A 22551-nucleotide genomic window follows, 5' to 3' on the forward strand; every position below is an offset into this window, starting at 1 on the left:
AAGACTTTGTTTGTGACAAGTACATAAATCATACCGTCATTCTGATTTATCAGAATGACGGTATGCAAATAGATGCATGCTGGGAAAAAGTTACCCGGTATAAAAGGAACGGAGTTGCCGAGGTTCAATTATCCACTGATGAGGCTTTTGCGAAATGCATTTGGGATGTTAATAAATAAGAAGTTTCTTGAAGTATAGCACCTTTCGTTGTTTTATTTGTTTGCAAGCTAGTTAACTCACTCGAAATCGGATATAAAAGAGTAGTTTTTACAAAATATCACAACGCACTCAGCAAAATATACATATGCATACACTTAACACCTTATTCTTGCCGAAGAAATATAAATTTATTTAAAACAAACAAACGTTTTCAGCCTGATTCACAGGCCATCTTCAGGTTTAGAATACATTTGAATTAAAAATTCTATCATTGGAACACAAAATTCAAATTCAAAATTAATAAGAAACATTTAAACAAAAAATTAAATAGACAACATAAATACCAATAAAACTAAAACATAAAAATATATAAACATGCAAGAAACGAATATATAAGTATTAATAAATGCAATACTAAGACATTCAATAAAACCGCTATAACTATTGGTTAGAGCCCTTATTAAACTTCCTAACCATGAACTTCCACGCAGAGGGTAGACTTTCTGCGTCCCTCGCATTTAGACAGCCTTCTTGTAATCTACTCCTATAAATCTGCAACTTTTCTGCTGTCAATGCCAAAGATGGAGAAGATAAAGGGTTTATGATGGTCGCCTCATTCCATTTAACTATAGCTCCTGGCGCTTGCGCCATTTGGGACAAAATTGTTGCATTAGACCTCTTTCTGATGTTATAACTATGCTCCTTGATCCTAAGCCCTAAACTTCTAGTGGTTACTCCAATGTAGTCTTTTTTAACGCCCAATTGCATGTTCTCATACGGAATTTTATAAACTCCTGCTTTCTCTTCTGATTTTATACCATCTTTATCATTCCTGAGGATTTTGTATAAATTAGGCGCCCTTTTTAAAAGCATTCTCGAACCTTTTTTGTGTGCAATCTCCTTCATGACTGCATTCATACTTTCATTATACGTAAATTTTACGCTTCTATTGGGAGCATTTTTAAAAAACCTTTTTTCGATGTTGGCTTCATATTTCCTAATTATTCCCAGAATCGTACTTTTTTTGGTAACCTAGGGCTTGGCTACGTCTATTATTCTATTTATTTCCTTTCCTGGATAATTGAAAGGCATTGTTGGCTAGACGATTTAGAGAAAGAGTACTTCAGATGGAAAGCAGTCCTTAACGACAGGCAGAGGGACCGAAAGCAAGATATTGGAGGTAGTGATATCCGGCTCACTAAGAATTGATGAAGGCAGAATGAATTGGTGTTGACTAGGGCCGATAAAAGTAAGCAACTAGTCATCATGAAAAGGCGTACATATAACGAAGCACTAATGGATTATATCGAAAAGACAGAATGTGAAAAGATCAACAGCAATTTTATTGGAAGCTTGGATAGAAAGGTCAGAAAACTAGAGGTCTCTAAACTTTCCAAGGTTTTGCCTTTTCTCAAGAAGTGTAGGAACCCTAGGCCTGGAACACCTAGGTTATTTGCTTTCGCTAAGGTGCATAAAACCGGTAAAGAAATAAGACCTGTAGTAGAGAAATGCAGGGGTCCCACGTTTGTGTTAGAGAAGAAGTTGCATGAGTATTTATCATCGCAGCTGGACACAGATACTCTAGTTGCACGTGATCCTATGAAAGTGGTTAAAGATCTACAGAATATAGCGTTAATGGAGGATGAAGTTGCAACTGTTTTCGACTATGAGAGCATGTATCCGTCGGTTAGGATAGAATCGTGTGAGGAGGCGCTATTGGACTTCTTATACTGTAATAACTCAGAATTGCTTAATTATACTGAGGAAGTAGAGAATTTGGCTAGTTTGGTCTGCCGTGAATCTTGCTTCGCTTTTAATGGGCAGGTCTACAGACAGAGAAGAGGGGTCCCTATGGGAAGCCCGCTTTCAGGGATCCTATGTGAATTGGTGGTGCGAAGGCTGGAAAGAAGAGTTTTTCATGATTTTAAGGATGATATCATGTATTTTAGCAGATACGTTGATGACTTATTTATATTATGGAGAAATAACAGCAGAATCAAGGATTTTTTGGATAAGATCAACGATAACAGTGATGGCCTTACTTTAAGATTGGAACAGAAGAGTTCCTTGAATCTGCATTTTCTCGACATTGATATTACATTCAAAAAAGGCCACCTGTCCACTAACGTTTTTATTAAACCATCACACAGCCCTTTGTATATTCCCTCCCAATCCAAGGATCCGTATAAATATAAAATTGCGGCTTTCAGAGCTTTAATAAGAAGAGCATTTTTGTATTGTGAAAGAGTACAAGACAGGAGGAAAGAATTAAATAGAATAATAGACGTAGCCAAGGCCCTAGGTTACCAAAAAAGTACGATTCTGGGAATAATTAGGAAATATGAAGCCAACATCGAAAAAAGGTTTTTTAAAAATGCTCCTAATAGAAACGTAAAATTTACGTATAATGAAAGTATGAATGCAGTCATGAAGGAGATTGCACACAAAAAAGGTTCGAGAATGCTTTTAAAAAGGGCGCCTAATTTATACAAAATCCTCAGGAATGATAAGGATGGTATAAAATCAGAGGAGAAAGCAGGAGTTTATAAAATTCCATATGAGAACATGCAATTGGGCGTTAAAAAAGACTACATTGGAGTAACCACTAGAAGTTTAGGGCTTAGAATCAAGGAGCATAGTTATAACATCAGAAAGAGGTCTAATGCAACAATTTTGTCCCAAATGGCGCAAGCGCCAGGAGCTATAGTTAAATGGAATGAGGCGACCATCATAAACCCTTTATCTTCTCCATCTTTGGCATTGACAGCAGAAAAGTTGCAGATTTATAGGAGTAGATTACAAGAAGGCTGTCTAAATGCGAGGGACGCAGAAAGTCTACCCTCTGCGTGGAAGTTCATGGTTAGGAAGTTTAATAAGGGCTCTAACCAATAGTTATAGCAGTTTTATTGAATGTCTTAATATTGCATTTATTAATACTTATATATTCGTTTCTTGCATGTTTATATATTTTAGTTTTATTGGTATTTATGTTGTCTATTTAATTAATTTTTTTGTTTAAATGTATCTTATTATTTTTGAATTTGAATTTTGTGTTCCAATGATAGAATTTTTAATTCAAATGTATTCTAAACCTGAAGATGGCCTGTGAATCAGGCTGAAAACGTTTGTTTGTTTTAAATAAATTTAAATTTATATTTCTCGGCAAGAATAAGGTGTTAAGTGTATGCATGAGTAGTTTTTACTTAAATTTTAATCTAAAGGTTTTTTGAAAATTTGTTAGAGTGTTAGAAAGATTTTTAGAGTTTTTAAATTAAAAAAGAATTCGATATATTACCCGATCCCATTGATTTTTTTTTTTATCTCTTTTGAATAAAATCATCCATTTTCTCCCGCAATTAGAGTTGCCACACCGACCGCAATTGTTTTGTTCCTGCCAAATGCCGTGGCGTAACAATTCCTCTTTGATCCGGGTGTCTGAGAAGTCCATAACCTCGTGAAAAGGCAATTCGCATCCTGAGCAGATAGAAGAACTTGAAGTGGCATTTCAGAATGAAATCGATGTTCTAAGAAGTACACTTTTCCAGTTATCACAAGCGTCTAACCCCTGAGCGAGCTTAGTTTATATATTAGCAATTAGTTCTAAATTATGCCACTACAGCAAACGGCGCTAATGGCGGGAACTCGAATTCAAGTCCTCCTCAAAAGGGATTCCGGTGTGATACGTCTTGCTATGCTAACCCCCTCCGGAAAAACCGAACAGCTCAAGCGAAAGACAAAATTGTTTTGTCTCCGCCAACCGTTAGGCCTACACGACATTAGTGTAGGCTTTGTAGTGTATCATTACAGTGGCGTAGCGTAGTGGGGCGGCAGGGGCGGCCCGCCCCGGGCGGCACTTATAGGGAACGGCGAAATTTCACAATAAATAATAATATCTTGTAAAAATACCTAAATAAGGGGCGGCGATATTTTCCTCCGCCCCGGGCGGCTGACACCCACGCTACGCCACTGGTTAAAACATGAATATCTACGTTACCCAATTTATCAAAACACATTCATGCATCACTATTCATTTAATTTCATTAGATTTGGAAGTAGTTCAACGCAACGTTTATTCGTATAAATTTCTGCTGTGAAGTTTGACATCACCATTCTGAGCAGCCTTGGTTACTCACCACTTAATGGAAAATGTTTACTTAATCATACCACCATGATCTTTCTCAAATTAATACAATACATTTTATGTTTCTGTTTTTACCTGAATAAAGTAATAGATTCAACACATTTATTGCTTTGTGTTTTAGCGTAATTGACAAAAAACTGCTTGAAAAAAATTGTACTTACAAACATTTCAAATTTCTGTCGGTGTTCTTAGTCTGTGGAAAAAATTATCTTTAGAACTTCGATAAAATTTTCACACATTAAGCCACAAAGCCACGTCAAGGCGACACCCATTTTGTGGTAGTTTTTTGATTTCCAGAAACTGACCCCGATTGCTCGACAGAATAACAATCGAGGAATAAAACTGGATATTCGTTGCTATTCGATTCATTCGGCAAACTAAAATAAACTACGAAAATTTAATTTTTATGTCATTTTCATCAAACTTTCCTATTAAAGGATGTGAAGTTTCAATACAGATTTTTCATATAAAAATCAATATAGCAACGAATAAAAAAATTACGTTCAAAATATAAATAACTACAAATTATAAAAATTGCATATAAAACATATACTAAAAAGTTATTATATTGTAACAAAGATGCTGTTCCTTAAAACCCCTTTGCTACCAATTTTTGTGTAGTGAAACTGTTTTTATACAGAAAAATAAATTAGAACGAAAAATATTACGATATTTATTGTGAATCGATTGAATGTTTCATGTAATCATAGCGCCAAATATTTAAGACACGTGTTATCTATCTATTGTGAGAATAGTTTTAAAGAGAAATAAACTTGTGTATCGATTGAATGTTTCATGTAATCATAGCGCCAAATATTTAAGACACGTGTTATCTATCTATTGTGAGAATAGTTTTAAAGAGAAATAAACTTGTGTATCGATTGAATGTTTCATGTAATCATAGCGCCAAATATTTAAGACACGTGTTATCTATCTATTGTGAGAATAGTTTTAAAGAGAAATAAACTTGTGTATCGATTGAATGTTTCATGTAATCATAGCGCCAAATATTTAAGACACGTGTTATCTATCTATTGTGAGTATATTTTTAAAGAGAAATAAACTTGTGTATCGATTGAATGTTTCATGTAATCATAGCGCCAAATATTTAAGATATATGTTATGTATTAGTATAGTTTTTAAAAAGTATATCGAGTGAATGTTATATAAAATTAGAATGTGAAATATTACTAAAATTTTAGCTTATATAATAATCGGAATAAGAAAAAACCTAGTTATTACTTATCAAAATCCTTAAATTAAATATTACGATATTAAATTAAAAGAAGGTGTAAAAATCATGCTACTTATCGTGATTCTACCGTCTGGTGTCGGGAAGAAAATTGTCCAAGTTAAATTTTAATTTGAAAGTTGTTAACCTGAAAGTAATAGTTTTTGTAAAAATTTTTGTATTTTGCGTAAAAAATATAATGTACAGTCAAACCTGTTTTTATGCGGTGGATAGGGACCGCATAAAAGAAAACGCATAAAAAAAATCGCACGAAACTTCAACAGTGGCTATAAAAAATAATTTTCGCAACACAATTAAAAAAATATTTTTTATGCGGTGAATAAGGACCGCATAAAAAAAGTCTCACGTAGAAAATAACTCAAAACCGTACGAAATAACTAGGAATTGCTTTTTTAACTCCTTGGGCCTTTTTCTGCAATCCCTAATGGAAAAAAATCTTCTAAGAATTTTATTTTTTATATTAATTAATTATTTCACTTATATACGAATCTAACATTAATAAGTTAAAAATAATCGTTAAATAATGATTTTATTTGATAAATATAACTGCAGGAAGTGTTATTTCATTTAACAAGGCATGAAATTTCACACCTGCAATCTAAAGCTGGAGGGGAGCTAACTTACCGCATCTGTTCAAATATAACATAATATTTATGATTTTTATGCTATTAAAATGAGAGGGGACCGAAAAAAACGTATGAGAAAAAAATTTTACTGAATAAAAAATGAAAAAACCTGCTGATGTCATAGAAAACATCCAATAGAGTTTTTAAAAAATTTTACAGGAGTCAATTATGTTCCAATTTGAAAATTTTCATATACCGCACAAAAAAAATCGCACAAAACAAATCGCACAAATAAAAAAAATCGCACAAAACAAGTCGCACAAATAAAAATCGCACAGAAAAAGACCGCACAAAAACAGGTTTGACTGTACATGAAATATATTAAGAGAACTAAGATTATTTATTCAACTGATTCCTGTCTAAACTATTGCACATTTACCGCACCTTCATTTTAATAATTTGAAAGTTATCATCTTAATTTGAACGAAAATAAGCTGGAATATAACAAAAATCTGTATATAAATCAATCTCGCTAATTTAATTCAGCATTAATTTGTATAAATATCTCAACTTGAAGACAAATATGTTTCGGGTCGATGCTCTATTAGAATTTATACTCAATATTAATTATATAAACAAAAACAAAGGATTACTTACTTCGGTGAGACTTGCCGAAACAGAATTCAGTTGAAAACCTTCTGAAAAGAAACAACAATAAAAATTAAATACAAACAATATGAAAAAGAACAATTGTAAAGTATTGTTAGTTGAGTATTACCTCGCACCAAGCGCGTCACTTATTATGTCGAAATTTTTAAGATAAACCATTTAAGTCATTACTACAAATATTCAATAAGCTTTTAATTTCGTATAATTCAGATACGAGGGATTATCTGTGCGCGACATTTCAATTATGTTTACAGTTCGTAACGTCGTAAGGAATAGCGTAACGATAATTTTACGTCCCTTCTGTTAAAAACTTGTAGGGAATGCACCGGTCAAAGGACGATAAAAGCGTAATTTTGTTTCAGAAAGTTACGAAATCACCGAAAACAAAAAAAAAAAAGAAAAAATTGTTGGCGTCGGACTGTTCGGAGTTCGAAAGTTTTCGGGAAATACGGGTAAAGTTCACACTACTATTTCCTCGGTCACACTACTATTTCGGTACTTAGTCACAGTGTTGATTTGCGCCCGTTTACAGGCGCAAATCAACACTGTGACTAAGTACCGAAATAGGTGAAAAAGGTTTCGAAATAGTAGTGTGACGGAATGTCGTCCTGCAACACACATCGTGGTACACATATTGTCCGATAGAAAGCATAAAGAGATCGTAATTGGAAGATAGTAATAAATTTGCGAAAAAATGTCAGTGTGAGTGGTGAATTCGTGGAAAATCGTGTGCATTATAGAAAATTACAAAAATATCTATGAAATTTTGTTTCAAATATAAGTTACGTAGTTATATCGAAGGAGCTCAGAATTAGTGGCGTAGCGTAGTGGGGGCGGCAGGGGTTCCCCACCCCGGGCGGCACTTATAGGGGCGGCAAAATTTCACAAGAAATAATATCTTGTAAAAATACCTAAATAAGGGGGCGGCGAAATTTTCCTTCGCCTCGGGCGGCTGACACCCACGCTACGCCACTGTATCATTTTTATCAATTATCAATACTTTTGTGAAATAAAATAAAAATAATTATAAAAAGAGTTTAAATGCATTTTTTTTTTTTTACAGTATAGACGAAAGCGATTGGAAAACTACAACAAAATATGATCCTAATCGTCTTTAAAAGATGCGTTTGTCAGCAGATTTCGATCGTTGGTATAGAGCTCTTGGAACTGAGTTGTGCGCCACCTTTACGCGGACAAAGAAAACTGCTACGGGAAAACACGTGCGTCGTTGGGTTGGATACGTTCTGAAACGCGGTGCTTGCTTTTTCCCTGTGATAACGAATGACAGCTTTCTGCCACACAAAACTTCAAAAAATAACTGTTGTGTGGTCGGTTGTAGTGTTACCTATATTACTGCGCCGCCAGGTACAAAGTTTTATTCGTTCCCGAATGAACTATACCCTGGGAGGAAAAGAAATGGCTGGCTGCAATTTAATTCCTACGGTTAATTACATAATGATGTGTTACATTCTAACCAATCTCTAATCTTCTGTTATAAAACCTTAGTTGGCTCTATTTTAAATTTAGTTCTCTAATGTAAAGTTTAGTAATTTTTTTTTTAATATTATTTTGTTAATCTGACAGATATTAATTGGCGTACGATGTGATATTTGAATTTAAGAGATCTGTGGAAGAAAGAAGTAAGAAGCAAAATTAGTATTTTGAGGAAATGAAGGTAAAAGTTCTCCCTGTTAATACAATACTATTAGTTACTGCCATGGTCGGTATTGAAGCTCCTTTATATATGTGGTTAGTTACAAATTTCATTATTTACCATGTAATGGATATATAGTTTACTTCTTCCACACCACCCTTTAAATTGTACAAAATTAAGAGTATAATAAATATCAGAGTATTAATACTGCTCAGTCCTAATGATCTACAGTCACTTCTCGACTTACGACCATTTCGACTTACGTCCGAAGTTGCGGAACCGAACCCCGTCGTAAGTCGAGAAGTGACTGTATTGCTAATGCAGGCATTGCTTTGCCCGTAAACTGCTGAATGTACAGTACATGTACGTATATATTATTTAAATATATAGTTATAAATCTTATATATAAAATTCTCGTGTCACAATGTTAGTTACCTTACTCCTCCGAAACGGCTTTACCGATTTTTACCAAATTTTATATGCATACTCAGTAGGTCTGAGAATCGGTTACTATCTATTTTTCATACCCCTACACCATTTCCCCCTTTCAAAAATATATTTATATATGGATTAAGCTTTTATGTCCAACAGATGGCGCTACCTTCCGACGACCTAAGTTTGCTTTTCTGTGAGAATGGACTGAAGCAGATCATTTTCTATCTATCTATATAAATAAATTTAATATAACGTATAATACTATATTAAGTATAAATAAAATATAACGTTCGTTTGTTCCTACCGATTCCTTTGAAATTTTGACACAACATTGCATTCTAATACGCACGTGTTTTTATATAATATACATGTCGAAATTCCCCCAGTGGGGGGAGATGGACGGGATTAAGGCTTACTGTGAAGAACTCGGCTTCTATTATACTATTTTACATGCGGTTTTTTGCGTTTTTAATTGTGTTTTAATAGGTTACGTCAACAGAATATATACTAAAAAGGGATTTTTCGATATTCCCCAGCGGGAAAAGTGACGGGATTAAGGCTTACTGTGAAGAACTCGGCTTTTATTATACTATTTTAGATGCGTTTTGATTGCGTATTTAATAGGGTACGTCAAGAGAATGTAGACTAAGAAGGGATTTTTTGAAATTCCCCTCACGGGGAAGTGTTATACATTTATAATAGATACATTTTGAGCCACAACAACGCGTGGCCGGGTCAGCTAGAAATTACCTAGAAATAATTTATATGGCAAAACAACGTTTGCCGTCACTAGTAAATATATAAATTTATAATTTATCAAATTTCTATTTATTAAAAAAATTATAATTAAAATATAGCTTTGTAAAGAAACGTACATAAAAATAACATAAAATATTCTTTACTTTTTAAATTTTAAAACAATCCACTTACAAGTTAGTCAAATAGCTCGATACGAGTAGCTAATGAATGGAATCACAGACGGTCCAGGTAGGTATGTAGTGTGTGCGTGCCAAATCCCGAAGGTGCCGATACCGGTCAATGTCAAATTCCTCTTTTGTCGCTTCACTAGTATATCTCAAAGGACGCCACAAGGCTGTTGTAAATTTTAAACGTTTCTCACCATAGCTGTAAAAATCTAACTATGTTAAACTTAATAGTCATTTGTTTTCTAACTAATTCGTTTTAATACCAGGTGTACACGAAAATCAGTTCCTTACTGTACTGAGCGAGTGATTGGTTTGGTCAAGCTTTTGTTTAAGTAAAATTCTGGCCCTTTCAACAGGGTTTTATTTATGTCCCCATTCCCTGATCTCTTAATTTTTTAATTACTTCTTAAGTAGAAATAAGTCAAAACCAGTTACTTTGTACAAATTGTACTTGAATATCTGTAGTCTTGGGAAAACATTGGAAAGACAAATTTTTATGACAACCGATACTTAAATCGTAAATTTAAGGAAAACAAATTTTAGAGCTTTTTTGTACCTTGTGCGTTTCATTCATTACATTTGGTTGTAAATGATGATACCAAAGTAACAGTTAATTTTTTAACATTGTACAAGAATTGTACACGTTTTATCTGTATCCGCTTACAGATAGGACATACTAAATCGTAATATCACCAATTTAACATTGAAATCCGTAAGTAATGTAAGATGGGAGAGCAGAATATACGCAGAATAAAGATATCAAATATTTTAATGGCTTTTTTAAAACTCCTGTCAACTATACAGAAACATGCCAGTAAACTTCTATCGGTTGGGTTAAGTTATAAATCTAGTCTAGGGTGGGCAACCTTTTTCATAACATGGGCCAGAATAAATTTTACGTTTTTTCCCCGGGCCGTAGTAGTTAATTGACGCCTTCTTGTGACTTGTAATTTTTTAAGTCTGCAAATATGAAATAAATAAATAAAAAGTTAATTACTAGATTTATTTCTCTTATCGTTTTCGAAAATTACAAACAATTTAATAATGTATTAAAGATCTCGCGGGCCGGATAGAAACTTTTCGCGAGCCGTAGCTGGCCCGCGGACCGGGGGTTGCCGGCCGTTGATCTAGTCTGCTCGTGATTCACATAATCGGGCGAGGGCGGCCGAATATCTAGCAGGCAGGCGGCTAACAGCCCACAACCGCTCCGGGATATAAAGTTGAACGCTTTACGCGTGTGTCGCTTCTACCAGCTAAACCGGGTGAGGTTGGTGCACTGTAAACCGCATGTGCTAATGCCTATATAATCTGGCTTATTGGAAACTGACCCGGTTTCGACATTCCTTCCGCCACTGAATTATTCAAATATACAATAGCAATTTTATCGTTTTTTTCACATGTAGTATAGAAATATGTAAAAGATACATAATACAGTTATAATAAAATATTAATTTTAATTAATTCAAAGTACGTTAAAATATAAAAATTTATATTTTATAAAATACAAGGAAAGATGATTGAAAAGTGTAAGCGGCGCTTCCATTGCTTCCAATGACGGCACGCCACTAAATTTGAGAATAGAAAACTAACTATCAACGACTACAAGTACCGTTTATATTACAGGCTAAAGCATATTTTAGACGCCTACAGAAAACAACTATCGGAAGACAGATATAACGACATATGGGGAAACCACAGAATAGAAGAACTACTCAATTAAATTTGTATCCTCACTTGAACCTGAATAGGATTGTCAATGTTACCCACGGAATGTATATAACTTTTGTTTAATAATTGTTGTACCAGATAATTTGTAATTATGGAATTTATAATAACTTTTTTTTTCATTTAAATAAATTTTTATTTCAAAAAAAAAAAACAAGGAGCGTCGGGCCCGCTCGGTACTTGGGGCGGAGACGACCTGGGAATACCGGGTGCTGCTGTCACTATTCTTTTTCTTTCATTCTTCGACCTATCTCTTTTTCTTTCGTCTAATAAAATTTATCACTTGGCGCAGTAATTTTTCTTTAATACATTGTGTCAAGCAAACATTTCTTTTCTGTAACCTTTAGCATCCTATACATTGCTTTAAAAATTCTCGGTAAGTATCAATTAAAAAATGTTCTTTTACACGTAATAAACGCATTTAAACCGGACGTTTAAATGCGTTTCTATAAGGGGGTTGCCGAAATATAAGCAGTTGAAAAGTGCAAAGATCTCCATGAAAGCTGTATCTTTTCTCTTCCTTATTCATTTGGCGGTGCAGATACTCCTAGAGAAAGAACACCACTGGGTCTAGAGAGCTCAAATTTTAAACTTGAGCCTTTCTCGTTATCAGTAAGGTGCTGGTGAACCACTGGCTCTCTATACCCAAGTGGTGTTCTTTCTCTAGGAATATCTGCACCGCCAAATGAATAAGGAAGAGAAAAGATAGCTTTCACGGAGATCTTTGCACTTTTCAACTGCTTATATTTCGGCAACCCCCTTACAGAAAAACCCGAAATTTTGCACGACACCTAAGAAATCAAGTATCTTTCGAACGAGATATTCACATTTACTACAAACGTTTAAAAGACGAAGAAATCGGCAATTTTGCTTAGTCAGTTAGTGAATTTTCCATTTGGCGCTGTGTGACTGCGATACTGCAGAACGGCCTTTTTCCTTCGGAATTCACTAATTCGGCGTTGTAAAAGCGGGAGAGCAGTTTTGTTGGTGAATTCCCGATATTTTCCAATTCATTGCAAAACTACGGTACTCATTTTAATTACTTTATTGCCCGTTTCTACATTAAAAATAGTCACGTTATTGTAAACCGAAACGATGACAGGGATGGAAATAAATATTGATAAAAGTAGAAACGTTTTAATGAATCTAAAAGTGTGCAGTTTTAATATTTATTTTGATAAATAGCCAATCTTTAAAATTAAATTTCATATTAAAATTTATTAAATATGAAAGTTTATATACACTTCAGACAATTCGATTTACAAATTTAATTGTTGAAGTAATTATAATTCTGGTTCGGACTACAATGACAGTCGAACACCGGTTTAAACACAGTGCGAATGTCCGTACAATATAAGTTGCCTTGTCCATTTATAGACGGTTAACAGAGTCTTTAAGCTGGTAAAAACATTGCTTTATGTTTTGGTTATCACTTTGCCGACCATCAGACTGTCGTTGTTCTGTGGACGTTAATCTAATCGAAGTTGAACAACCAGTGCAGAAATGTCTGTCCGTCAATTCAAAACGAAAACTCCCAATCCGGGATGAAATGTCAAGTCCAGTAAATTAAGTCGTAGCCGGGTGAAACGTCATTTCCGGGTGACAAAGTCGTATTCGGGTGGCAGAGTCATATCCGGTGAAAAGTGGAACGTGGGTGGAAGTGACCTCGGAAGAGAGAGGGTTCACTTTATGCAGCAGAAGAAGAGCCTTTTCCACCAAGGTTTCTTCTGCTTGACGGATGTTTCCACGACCACTTTGGACTCCCCTGGACACTCCACCGTCCATTCTGCAACTTCCGGGTATCGCAGTCCCAGGTAGTCGACCACAGTCGAGGCGCTATCGTCGGGAGTAATGACGACCACCCGTTTGACGCACTCTCCGCTCTCCTCGACATCTTTCGGGAGCACCCGAATCACCGGAAACGGAACGGAAGACGACGAAGAGCCTTCCTCCTCCACACCATCTGCCGAGGTGCGCCACTTCTTTAATTGCTTGAAATTATCCATTCTGCAAAAGAAAGAAACGACTATTATGAAAATACAACTCGTATTCGTTTTGTTAATTTAATTTCATGTAAATTGTAAGATTTCTAATAAAAATCATTTAAAGGAGCAAATTTCATATGGGACATGATGCGTATATAAACTATACCAATGCAATGTATTTATTAATTTAGATTCCATTGGATTTAGGCTTGACGAAGAGTGAAAATAAGTGGAAAGACCCCGTTCGTCGTCTCTGTCAAGACCGATCAATTGTTATGGAAATAAAGATTCGTCGGAAAATCATTGGCACTAATTGTGATATTCGGCTTAACAATGTTCAAAAAATACGTAAAATTAGAAACATCGTAGTCCATACTTACAGATAAAATCGACGTAAACGAAACGAATCTGAGAAAAACACTCGAAACGAGAAAATTTTGATCGCACGAACTAAAAATCCAACCGTTCGCAGTAACAATCAACGACCGCTCGCAACAATAAAACTCTGACAATTTGTTAGTACACAGAGTTTTATTGTTGCGTTGTCGCAAAATTTAATATTAAAAGTTTGGCCGAATTGCGTGATTTTCCCTGCATATACTCGTACGTTGATGTTAACGTCAATATGTACGCAAAAACATAATATTCTGGTATAAAGATGAATAAAAATTTCGATTTTATCATGACCGTTACAACCGGAAAAGCAATAAACTTCAAATATAGAAACCCCAATTTTACCTATCTTTGTAATTTAGTTAGGGCGCTTGAATTTAAACAATTTCCGCTTTAGTGGGAACACTGGCATGCCTTAGCTACTCACTATTGTTGTTCGGCTCTTTGTATCCGTTTTTACTTTTTTGTACTAAGCTACAAAAAAATAGGGAGACGTTCACGTAGAAAACAACGATAATGAGCAATAAAACTAGAGATGGGGGTGTCAATGCTATTAATATGCAACTAAAACTACAAGCTTTACATTTAGACCATATGAAGGACCTTATAAACGGCGACAAAAAAAATCTGGTATCCCACTGCACGGTACTGGTTAGGATTTCATCTTCGGCACTTAAATAAAGAACTGGATAATAGTCAATCCCCAAGGGGATGGAATGCACCACAGTTTTACAAGAATCCGATAAAAATCTTTAAAAGCTTCCAGACTAACCACCCGAACTTCAACTGGAAAACTGCAAACTGCAAATCGATCTATGAAACACTCCTAATTCAATACAAAGAACCACCCCATGTAGTGATTAAAAATCCCACAAGAGGTTATAAAATGACATGGAGGCACATCAACTCGATATACACGGAACCGTGCAGCAGGACTATGCTTTGGATGATAACACATGATATATTACCCACAGGAGACTTTTTAAAAAGGCGCCATATAGTAGAAGAGAACGAATCCAAATGCAAAACGTGTGGTGAAACCGAAACTAAGGAACATCTATTCTATACATGCCAACCAGCGAACTACATATAGGAAAAAATTAGAAAAGTAATAGAAAACTCTGATAAATTCGTACAAATAACTGAACAGAAAGTTCTATTCGAAAGCACAATACCATGCAAGGAGTGCAGCATTATTATGTAGAAGCCAGATACACTATCTGAGTAAACAGGAACAAAACTAGATTCGAGCATTGGCGTGCCGTGACATTTGATGATAGGGAAGCTGTGTTTCTGTAAGAAGCCGACTTCCAGGGGCAATCAGTTAATTGCGCGTCAGTGATGGTCTAGAGCAGTGGTTCTTAACTTTTTTATACTCGCAGCCTATCAAATATTTTATAATTTTTTGTGACCTTCATTTTTTTAAATAATAATATATATTTGATAATTTATCTATAATAAATTGATTCTTCTATTATTGCCTAATTTTTTTATAAAATAAATGTAAATCATAACTTTATTATTTTATTTTCTATTTAAATAACATTCAAACTTCACAATTAAACAGAAAATAAAATAAACAATTAAAAATTCATAGAAAAAACAAAAAATATTCGAAAATAATTTAACGAGATTTCTTGTGATTTTGTAATTCCTTCAACTTCTATTTTTACGAACCCATATTTGATATAATCACGATCGTATTTTCTAATTTTAATTTTACTTAATTTTATACCTTACGTTTAGGACTTGTGGTTGTTTTTTCGTTGCGTTTTTCACTGTATCATCGTCGGAACTTTCACTAGTATTTTCTTCAGTATATTTTCGTTTTGAAGGTTTCGGTCCGTGATTACTTACATTAAAATATTTTCTAATGTTCCTTTTTGTTTTTTGTTCATTTTTGTGGGTTAATTATAAATAATTAAAACTAAACGCACAATATAAGAAATAAATGCACTATTATTAGATCCAAAGCCGATGCTAAAACTAAACTAAAACACCCACAACTTGTCGTAAAGATTTTGCATAACTTTTGCAAAAATATTTTAATTTTCTAACCCTACTACTAAGCCTACTATTTTTGCATAATTATTTTTAAAATTTTAAGCATTAATGGTTTCTTAGAATTACTTTGGAATAAAAGAAGTAAATACTGCGATGTAAGTAGCATATTTGCATTTATTTCTTCTGTACTAACAAAGTTGTATGTAGGAAGAAATAAAAAGCAAATAAAAAAAACTAAATAGGAAAACTTTATCTTTCTTATTTCACTTTTCAATACGATATTCGGTTATACATCAATTTTCTTTTTATTATATTCTGAAGGAAATTTTGCATAATTTGGCGGCCCCCGGCAAACTTCTTATGGACCCCCAGGAGGCCGCGGCCCCCCTGTTAAGAATCATTGGTCTAGGGTCCATTCGTATTCATTTGTTCAATAAGCCAGTAAAAACTGTAGACTTCTCTAAAAATATTTTTAATATCACAATTACATTCTGAATCGCTAGTCACGATATAAGGGATAAAATTAAAGATAAATTATAAAAACTTACTCGGTGAAATAAAATTGCGATGGATATACATACCTGGTACAATATATTGTTCAATTGTATTAATATACTTTAAAATATATATAGTGTTACATGTAACATACCAAAGTTATACAGGATAAATTCATATATTGCAAGAATGCTATAATTCCTCAACAATAATGAAATGAACAAAATGTTGAAACAAAAGTAATGAACATGAAGTACTAAACTCTAAAATTATCACATTGAAAAATCACTGGTAAGATCGTCATCATCGGAATCTTCCTCACTAGAATGTTTTCGTACGGTTAAAGCAGATGATGGTTTCCTAGTGTAACATTTTATCGTTGTTGCTTTTAAGTAACTCCTTTGCTAATAAATACAGTGTCTTTATACATGGCACTGATGTGGTCGAACGGATTCAATAAACCCCTCTATTTCATTTATTTTTCGTTTTTTCGAGACCGTCACATCATAGGTTACCCTCATTGCCGCCATTGTTAGAATAAAAACCACGTGTCTACTTTGACGTCACAGAAAAGACTTCTCTTTATTGGAGGAATTTTGGCATAAAAATTTTACGGCGTAAAAAGTAGCGACATGCTGTACAGGTATACCTCGAGTTACGTCGTTTCGATTTATGTTGTTTTCGATTATACGTCGTTTGTCAAAAAAAGTATATGGAAAAATAAAAATCAAGTTTAAGTCATTTTATTCGACTTTACATCCATCCATTACAAATATTAAAGTCGTAATATCACTAGAAAAGCGTTAAAAGCACATAAAATCATATTAAAATATGTACATTTGCAGTAAATGTTAATATAATCATCATAAATGCTAGAGAACGAAACATGAAAACATCTGTGTTTCTGTGTTGTCGTCTTATTTAGCGGTCTTTAAGTGCTCTTTATTGGCGTTTTCCACCGTAGTTTCGACTTAGTCGTAACTACACAAGTAAATTCGACTTACGTCGCCTCTCCTGGAACCAATTACCGACGTAGGCGAGGTATACCTGTACTTTTTTTTTCAGTTATGTTTCAGCCAAAATTTCAGAAAAATTTTTACGGCTTTCTGTTTTATGCTAGATTTTACGCCGAATTTTACGCATGCCTGTTCCTGACCTAAGATCAAAAAAGTCTAAAAAAGATGCTCGAATTTATCTCAATTTGTATATGTTTTTATATAATTTATTGTAATTTAATATGTTTTATATTCTGAAGTGTTTCTAATTATTTAAAATAATTTTTAATGTATTATTGTCCTCATGAAATCGCCTGTATTAACAAAAAATATTTTGTGTTCGACAAGTCATCATTTAAGTGTGAATTACACAATATTCCGTTATTAGATTAGACGATTTCATAAATAATTTACAAAAATTTTAAAATAAATCAGAGATAATCTTTATTGCTAACTTGTAAGTATGGCTCAACAATTAGCAAATTACGATAAAAATACAATTATCGGAATTATTAAGTATACTTTATTAATTGCATTGTAAACCACCAGATGGCAGTAAAGTAGCTTCAAAGTTAACAAAATAATCGACGCCATGGAAATCTATGCGTATGACGCACCATCACGTGACGTGCAGAAGATATGACGTAAAAAATTAGAATTTCTCCTAAACGAATCTTTTATAATAATTATAATATTCTTTGATTATAAAATCATATAGGTAACAATCAAACAGTTAGTTTATATATATATATATTTCATTATATTTTACAATAGAAAAAGAAGCGTGCTTTTTGTAAATTCAAAGCATTTTATTCTTGATTTAAAAAATTACAAATATTTCAATACTCATTTGAAATATGTATATAATATTATTGAAATTGTTAAATAATTAAAGCCCACAGATTAAAAACTAATCTAGTGCTTATGAATATTTACGTGTGTTAATTCTACTTTTTGGACTGCTATTTGAAAAACATTGTAGATCTATTGTTGTCTGTTTGTTGTTTTTCTTGAAAACGGAGCGAAATAGATAAAAGTCGAGACCAGATATGGAAAGCGTAGGGACACGAGGCTATATACGAACGTCTAATATAAACCAGAAGTCACATTATTTCAATTCAAATATTTCCTCCCGAAAGGAGTTAGATAGATGAGGTGCACGACTCCATTGCTAGCAGGAAAAGTATGATGTACAGGGGCAAGCCACTACTAATTTGAAGTGGAGAGCATATAATTTAAATTAAATAAATTAAAAATATGATTAAAAATTGCAGTCCAGTATTGTGGTGATGGCACAATGAATAATTGTTCGTTTAATCTTAAATTTCAATTTATAAACAATCCTGATGTACAACGAAAAAAGTAACAAAGTAATAAAATTTGTATAAATAATTACTAAAAATAAAATAGTTATAACGTAACATAAAATAAAGAAAACTTATAATTCAACTTTATTAAATATAGTATTGCATATTTATGTAATAGATTAAAAAAAAAGAAAGTTTGTTAGTTTGTTCTATATACGTTTCGATATTGCTTGAGTAAATGCGAAACTTCTTTCTCAGAGATCATTATCTCGTTCGGGAAAAAGTCAACGACCCCTTTTGATCGAATTAATTTCAACCCTGCAAAATTGACGATGGTAGGCTAAAATAGCCATATTCTTAATACGGGTTTTACTTTAAAGTTTCCTGTTCTTACCTTTTGCCTAGGAATTGCCTGGCACATCTGTTAGTTGCTCTAAAAGAAATTGAGCTGTAAAGTTTAATGTTTGTAAAAAAACTCAACAACTGAAAACAATTGGGTGCAATTCTTCGAAACTTGTCGAAGTTGAGCTCCTGATGAATTTGCTGATGATCCTGGTGTACTGGCTGAGAGAAAATGGGGTTCAGGTTGTGATGGTTCAGGTGACTGGTCGGTGGAAGACAAATGATATTCTGGAGGTACTGTATTCTGATATTCATCGATGGACGTTAAAGACGAAGTATTAGAACCGTAGTATTAAGCCGTAGTAGAAATATTATTTCTACATCAGAAAGATAATTGGTTATGCAGTTTATAGTTATACAGATGTACAACTTTTTACATCAAATTTATTTCACGGCAAAACCAGACTTTCACTGGATAACACGGACTCTGGTAAGATGGGGAAGATGGTTAATACCACCTTCCCAAACCTATAGGATAAGGTGATTTTTCAAGTGATTCACAATTGAACATGGTTACTTTGTTGTTTCACGAACAGATGCACTTAACGAGTGTTCTATTTTCATTATTTCCGCAGAAAATACCGCTTTTCTTAAGATTCCGACGCTAAATAACATTCTAAAACAAGCATGCAATAATTTTAGACCCTAATTTTCTGACTACAAATTTTTAAATCGTTATAAATTCAAAAATACTCGTAGAAAAAATACTGCAAGTAAACATATAGGAAGGATTTGATGCTCGCAATGTTGTGAATGTGGTAAAGGAGACATATGTCGAAAAACTCACGAACCATGAGGCTTTAACCTACCTTCTCCTATAACCATCTTTTCCGAGTTATATACATATCAATATATATGTATGTAAGGTATTCTACATTGTTTTCTGCTGATTTCTATTATACAGTATATCAGTAGTTATACTTAACGAGTGGGATAGTGGTGCATATTTAATAATTCAAGAAGATTCAAATGCTTTTCATTGATCCCTTTTAAAGGTAGCTCAAATGGCTTCTCACAAATACAGAAGGCACACGGTCATGTCTCTAAAACTTTATCAGAATGATTTTTACATTCTTACATTTAGAAATTTCGGACAGCCATGTAAATCGTTCTAATTTCACAGTAGACTACATAGTCTTAGTATAATTAGTGTGTATAACTGTAGCGCGTCATATGGCAAAACAGTCAGTTAAACTTAATCTTCTTGGTGTTTAATATTTATTTATGTTATTTTGTAGCGCCAAGTAAAGCTATTTCAAGAGTCAGTGAGTAGGCCTACTATAAAAATGCAATATTATTGTAAACGATTTTATATTTATATTGTCCTGCTCCCCAAGGTTCTCATATCTGGTCTCGTCTTTCATCTAACTCGAGATTAAGGAAAGAAACACGGACGGACGACAGTGAGAAGTTATAGGTCTACAATGTTTACAAATTGCAGCTCAGTGACAATATATATACATCCACCAAAGCCGAATTATCGGGCTAGAGTCGGCTATAATAAATAAATAATTAATATGACAATTTGGCACTAGAGCTTGGTGTTAGGCGCCATGTCTTACTAAACTTAATAATTAAATTAAATAAATAATTTTAATAATTTGGAACTGGAGGAAAAGAAATCGGCCCGAAGCGGGACTCGAACCCGCAACTTCTGCTATCCGTGCAGACACGTTACCAGTTACGCTACCCGGACCTTCGGTCCGATCTCCTCCTCCAGTATATATAAGCTAACACGACGACCATCGACGGCCATTACAATGCCGGCTGGGGACACATCAAGTGCCCACGTCCTCCCAAGGCACTCAACCAGCCATCGCGACCCCGGCAAGGCGTATAAATATAAATAAATAACGACTAACCCGTTACAAAGCTATACATCCACCAAAGCCGAATTATCGGGCTAGAGTCGGCTATAATAAATAAATAATCAATATGACAATTTGGCACTAGAGCTTGGCGTTAGGCGCCATCTCTTACTAAATGCCGTCTATGGCCGTCGATGGTCGTCGTGTTAGCTTATATATACTGGAGGAGGAGATCGGATCGAAGGTGCGGGTAGCGTAACTGGTAACGTGTCTGCACGGATAGCAGAAGTTGCGGGTTCGAGTCCCGCTTCGGGCCGATTTCTTTTCCTCCAGTTCCAAATTATTAAAATTATTTATTTAATTTAATTATAATTATTAAGTTTAGTAAGAGATGGCGCCTAACGCCAAGCTCTAGTGCCAAATTGTCTTATTAATTATTTATTTATTATAGCCGACTCTAGCCCGATAATTCGGCTTTGGTGGATGTATAGCTTTGTAACGGGTTAGTCGTTATTTATTTATAGACAATATATATATTGTCATTGAGCTGCAATAAATATTGCTTTTCCATATCCTCCTAATCAGATGATTTTGAGAAGTTGCAACATTGCATTGTGTTGCAGAAATGAAAAAAAAACAAAAAATACAAGAAAATTTTGACACTAAATTTTCAGATGTTCCAGCAATAATTGAAACTATATCTTCTGAAACCAATGTAAATTGCTCATAAGTGGATAAATGCAATATGGCAAAGCAAGATTTTCCAAGAGAGGATGCCTTTGGAGAAGACTTTTTACGTGAAATTTAGTCCTTATTCAGGTGTTAATCCATGTAAAAAAGGTGTTAATCCATGTGAATCCCTTCGAGGCGTTAAAATATTTTTTGAACACAAAAATTTCAAAATTCATTTTACTTCCAACTTAACGCGGAAAACTCGATTACATTTAATCTTACGATTAAAAATTTTAATCATCAGAGAAATCAACTATTTAATTGCTTTAGTTAATGTAATTAATCGGCAGCCTTAAATGTTATATTCATATTATCTAATCATATTATTGAAATTGTTAATGAAGTGATGAATAATCATTTTAAGAAGTTACAGATTTTTGTATTTATCTTTTTGATTAGATTATTAAGAGACACGTTCATTAAAATATAGATAACATGTGATTTTTCACTATGTAACATTCAGAAAATCTGCTTTTTTCCGCAAAAAATTGCCAATTTGATACGGTTTATCTTGTAAATCATGAAAATTACATGTTGACTATCCTTATAGTTTTTCTTTTTAGTCATTTTAATAAATATTTTTATTTTAAATTTTAATAAATTAGCCGAATCTGTAATTCATTTGATTCATTATGAAGATGTTGAACAAGATTTAAATTACAAGTATTATTTAATTATTTTAAACTAGAAAAATGTGTGGAGTAACTATAATTGAAAGTTATCCTAATCAGTTTAAAAAATGGCGGAAATGATATTTTTTTCCTTTTATTTTTTATTTGAATATTTATTTTATTACTTTTAATTACAAGAAAAGAAGAATGTCAAGTTTAAAGATGAGAAATCTTTGTGATTGAAATGCTACATCTCAGTTCAGAATGATATCATAACGAGGTATGTTGTACT

General features: G+C 33.6%; 1 protein-coding gene across 1 annotated transcript; it reads left to right on the forward strand.

Moving 5' to 3' along the window:
- Positions 1-1425: 1425 nt before the first annotated feature.
- LOC136980403 (uncharacterized) lies at positions 1426-7905 on the forward strand. Its single transcript, XM_067276509.1, has 2 exons — positions 1426-2522; positions 7851-7905. The coding sequence occupies exons 1-2, from the start codon at positions 1426-1428 to the stop codon at positions 7903-7905; spliced, it is 1152 nt and encodes a 383-aa protein (XP_067132610.1).
- The last annotated feature ends 14646 nt before the right edge of the window (positions 7906-22551 follow it).

The sequence above is a fragment of the Centruroides vittatus genome, unplaced genomic scaffold, assembly GCF_030686945.1.
Source record: "Centruroides vittatus isolate TY-2023 unplaced genomic scaffold, ASM3068694v2 contig_7, whole genome shotgun sequence".
Classification (NCBI taxonomy): Eukaryota; Metazoa; Arthropoda; class Arachnida; order Scorpiones; family Buthidae; genus Centruroides; species Centruroides vittatus.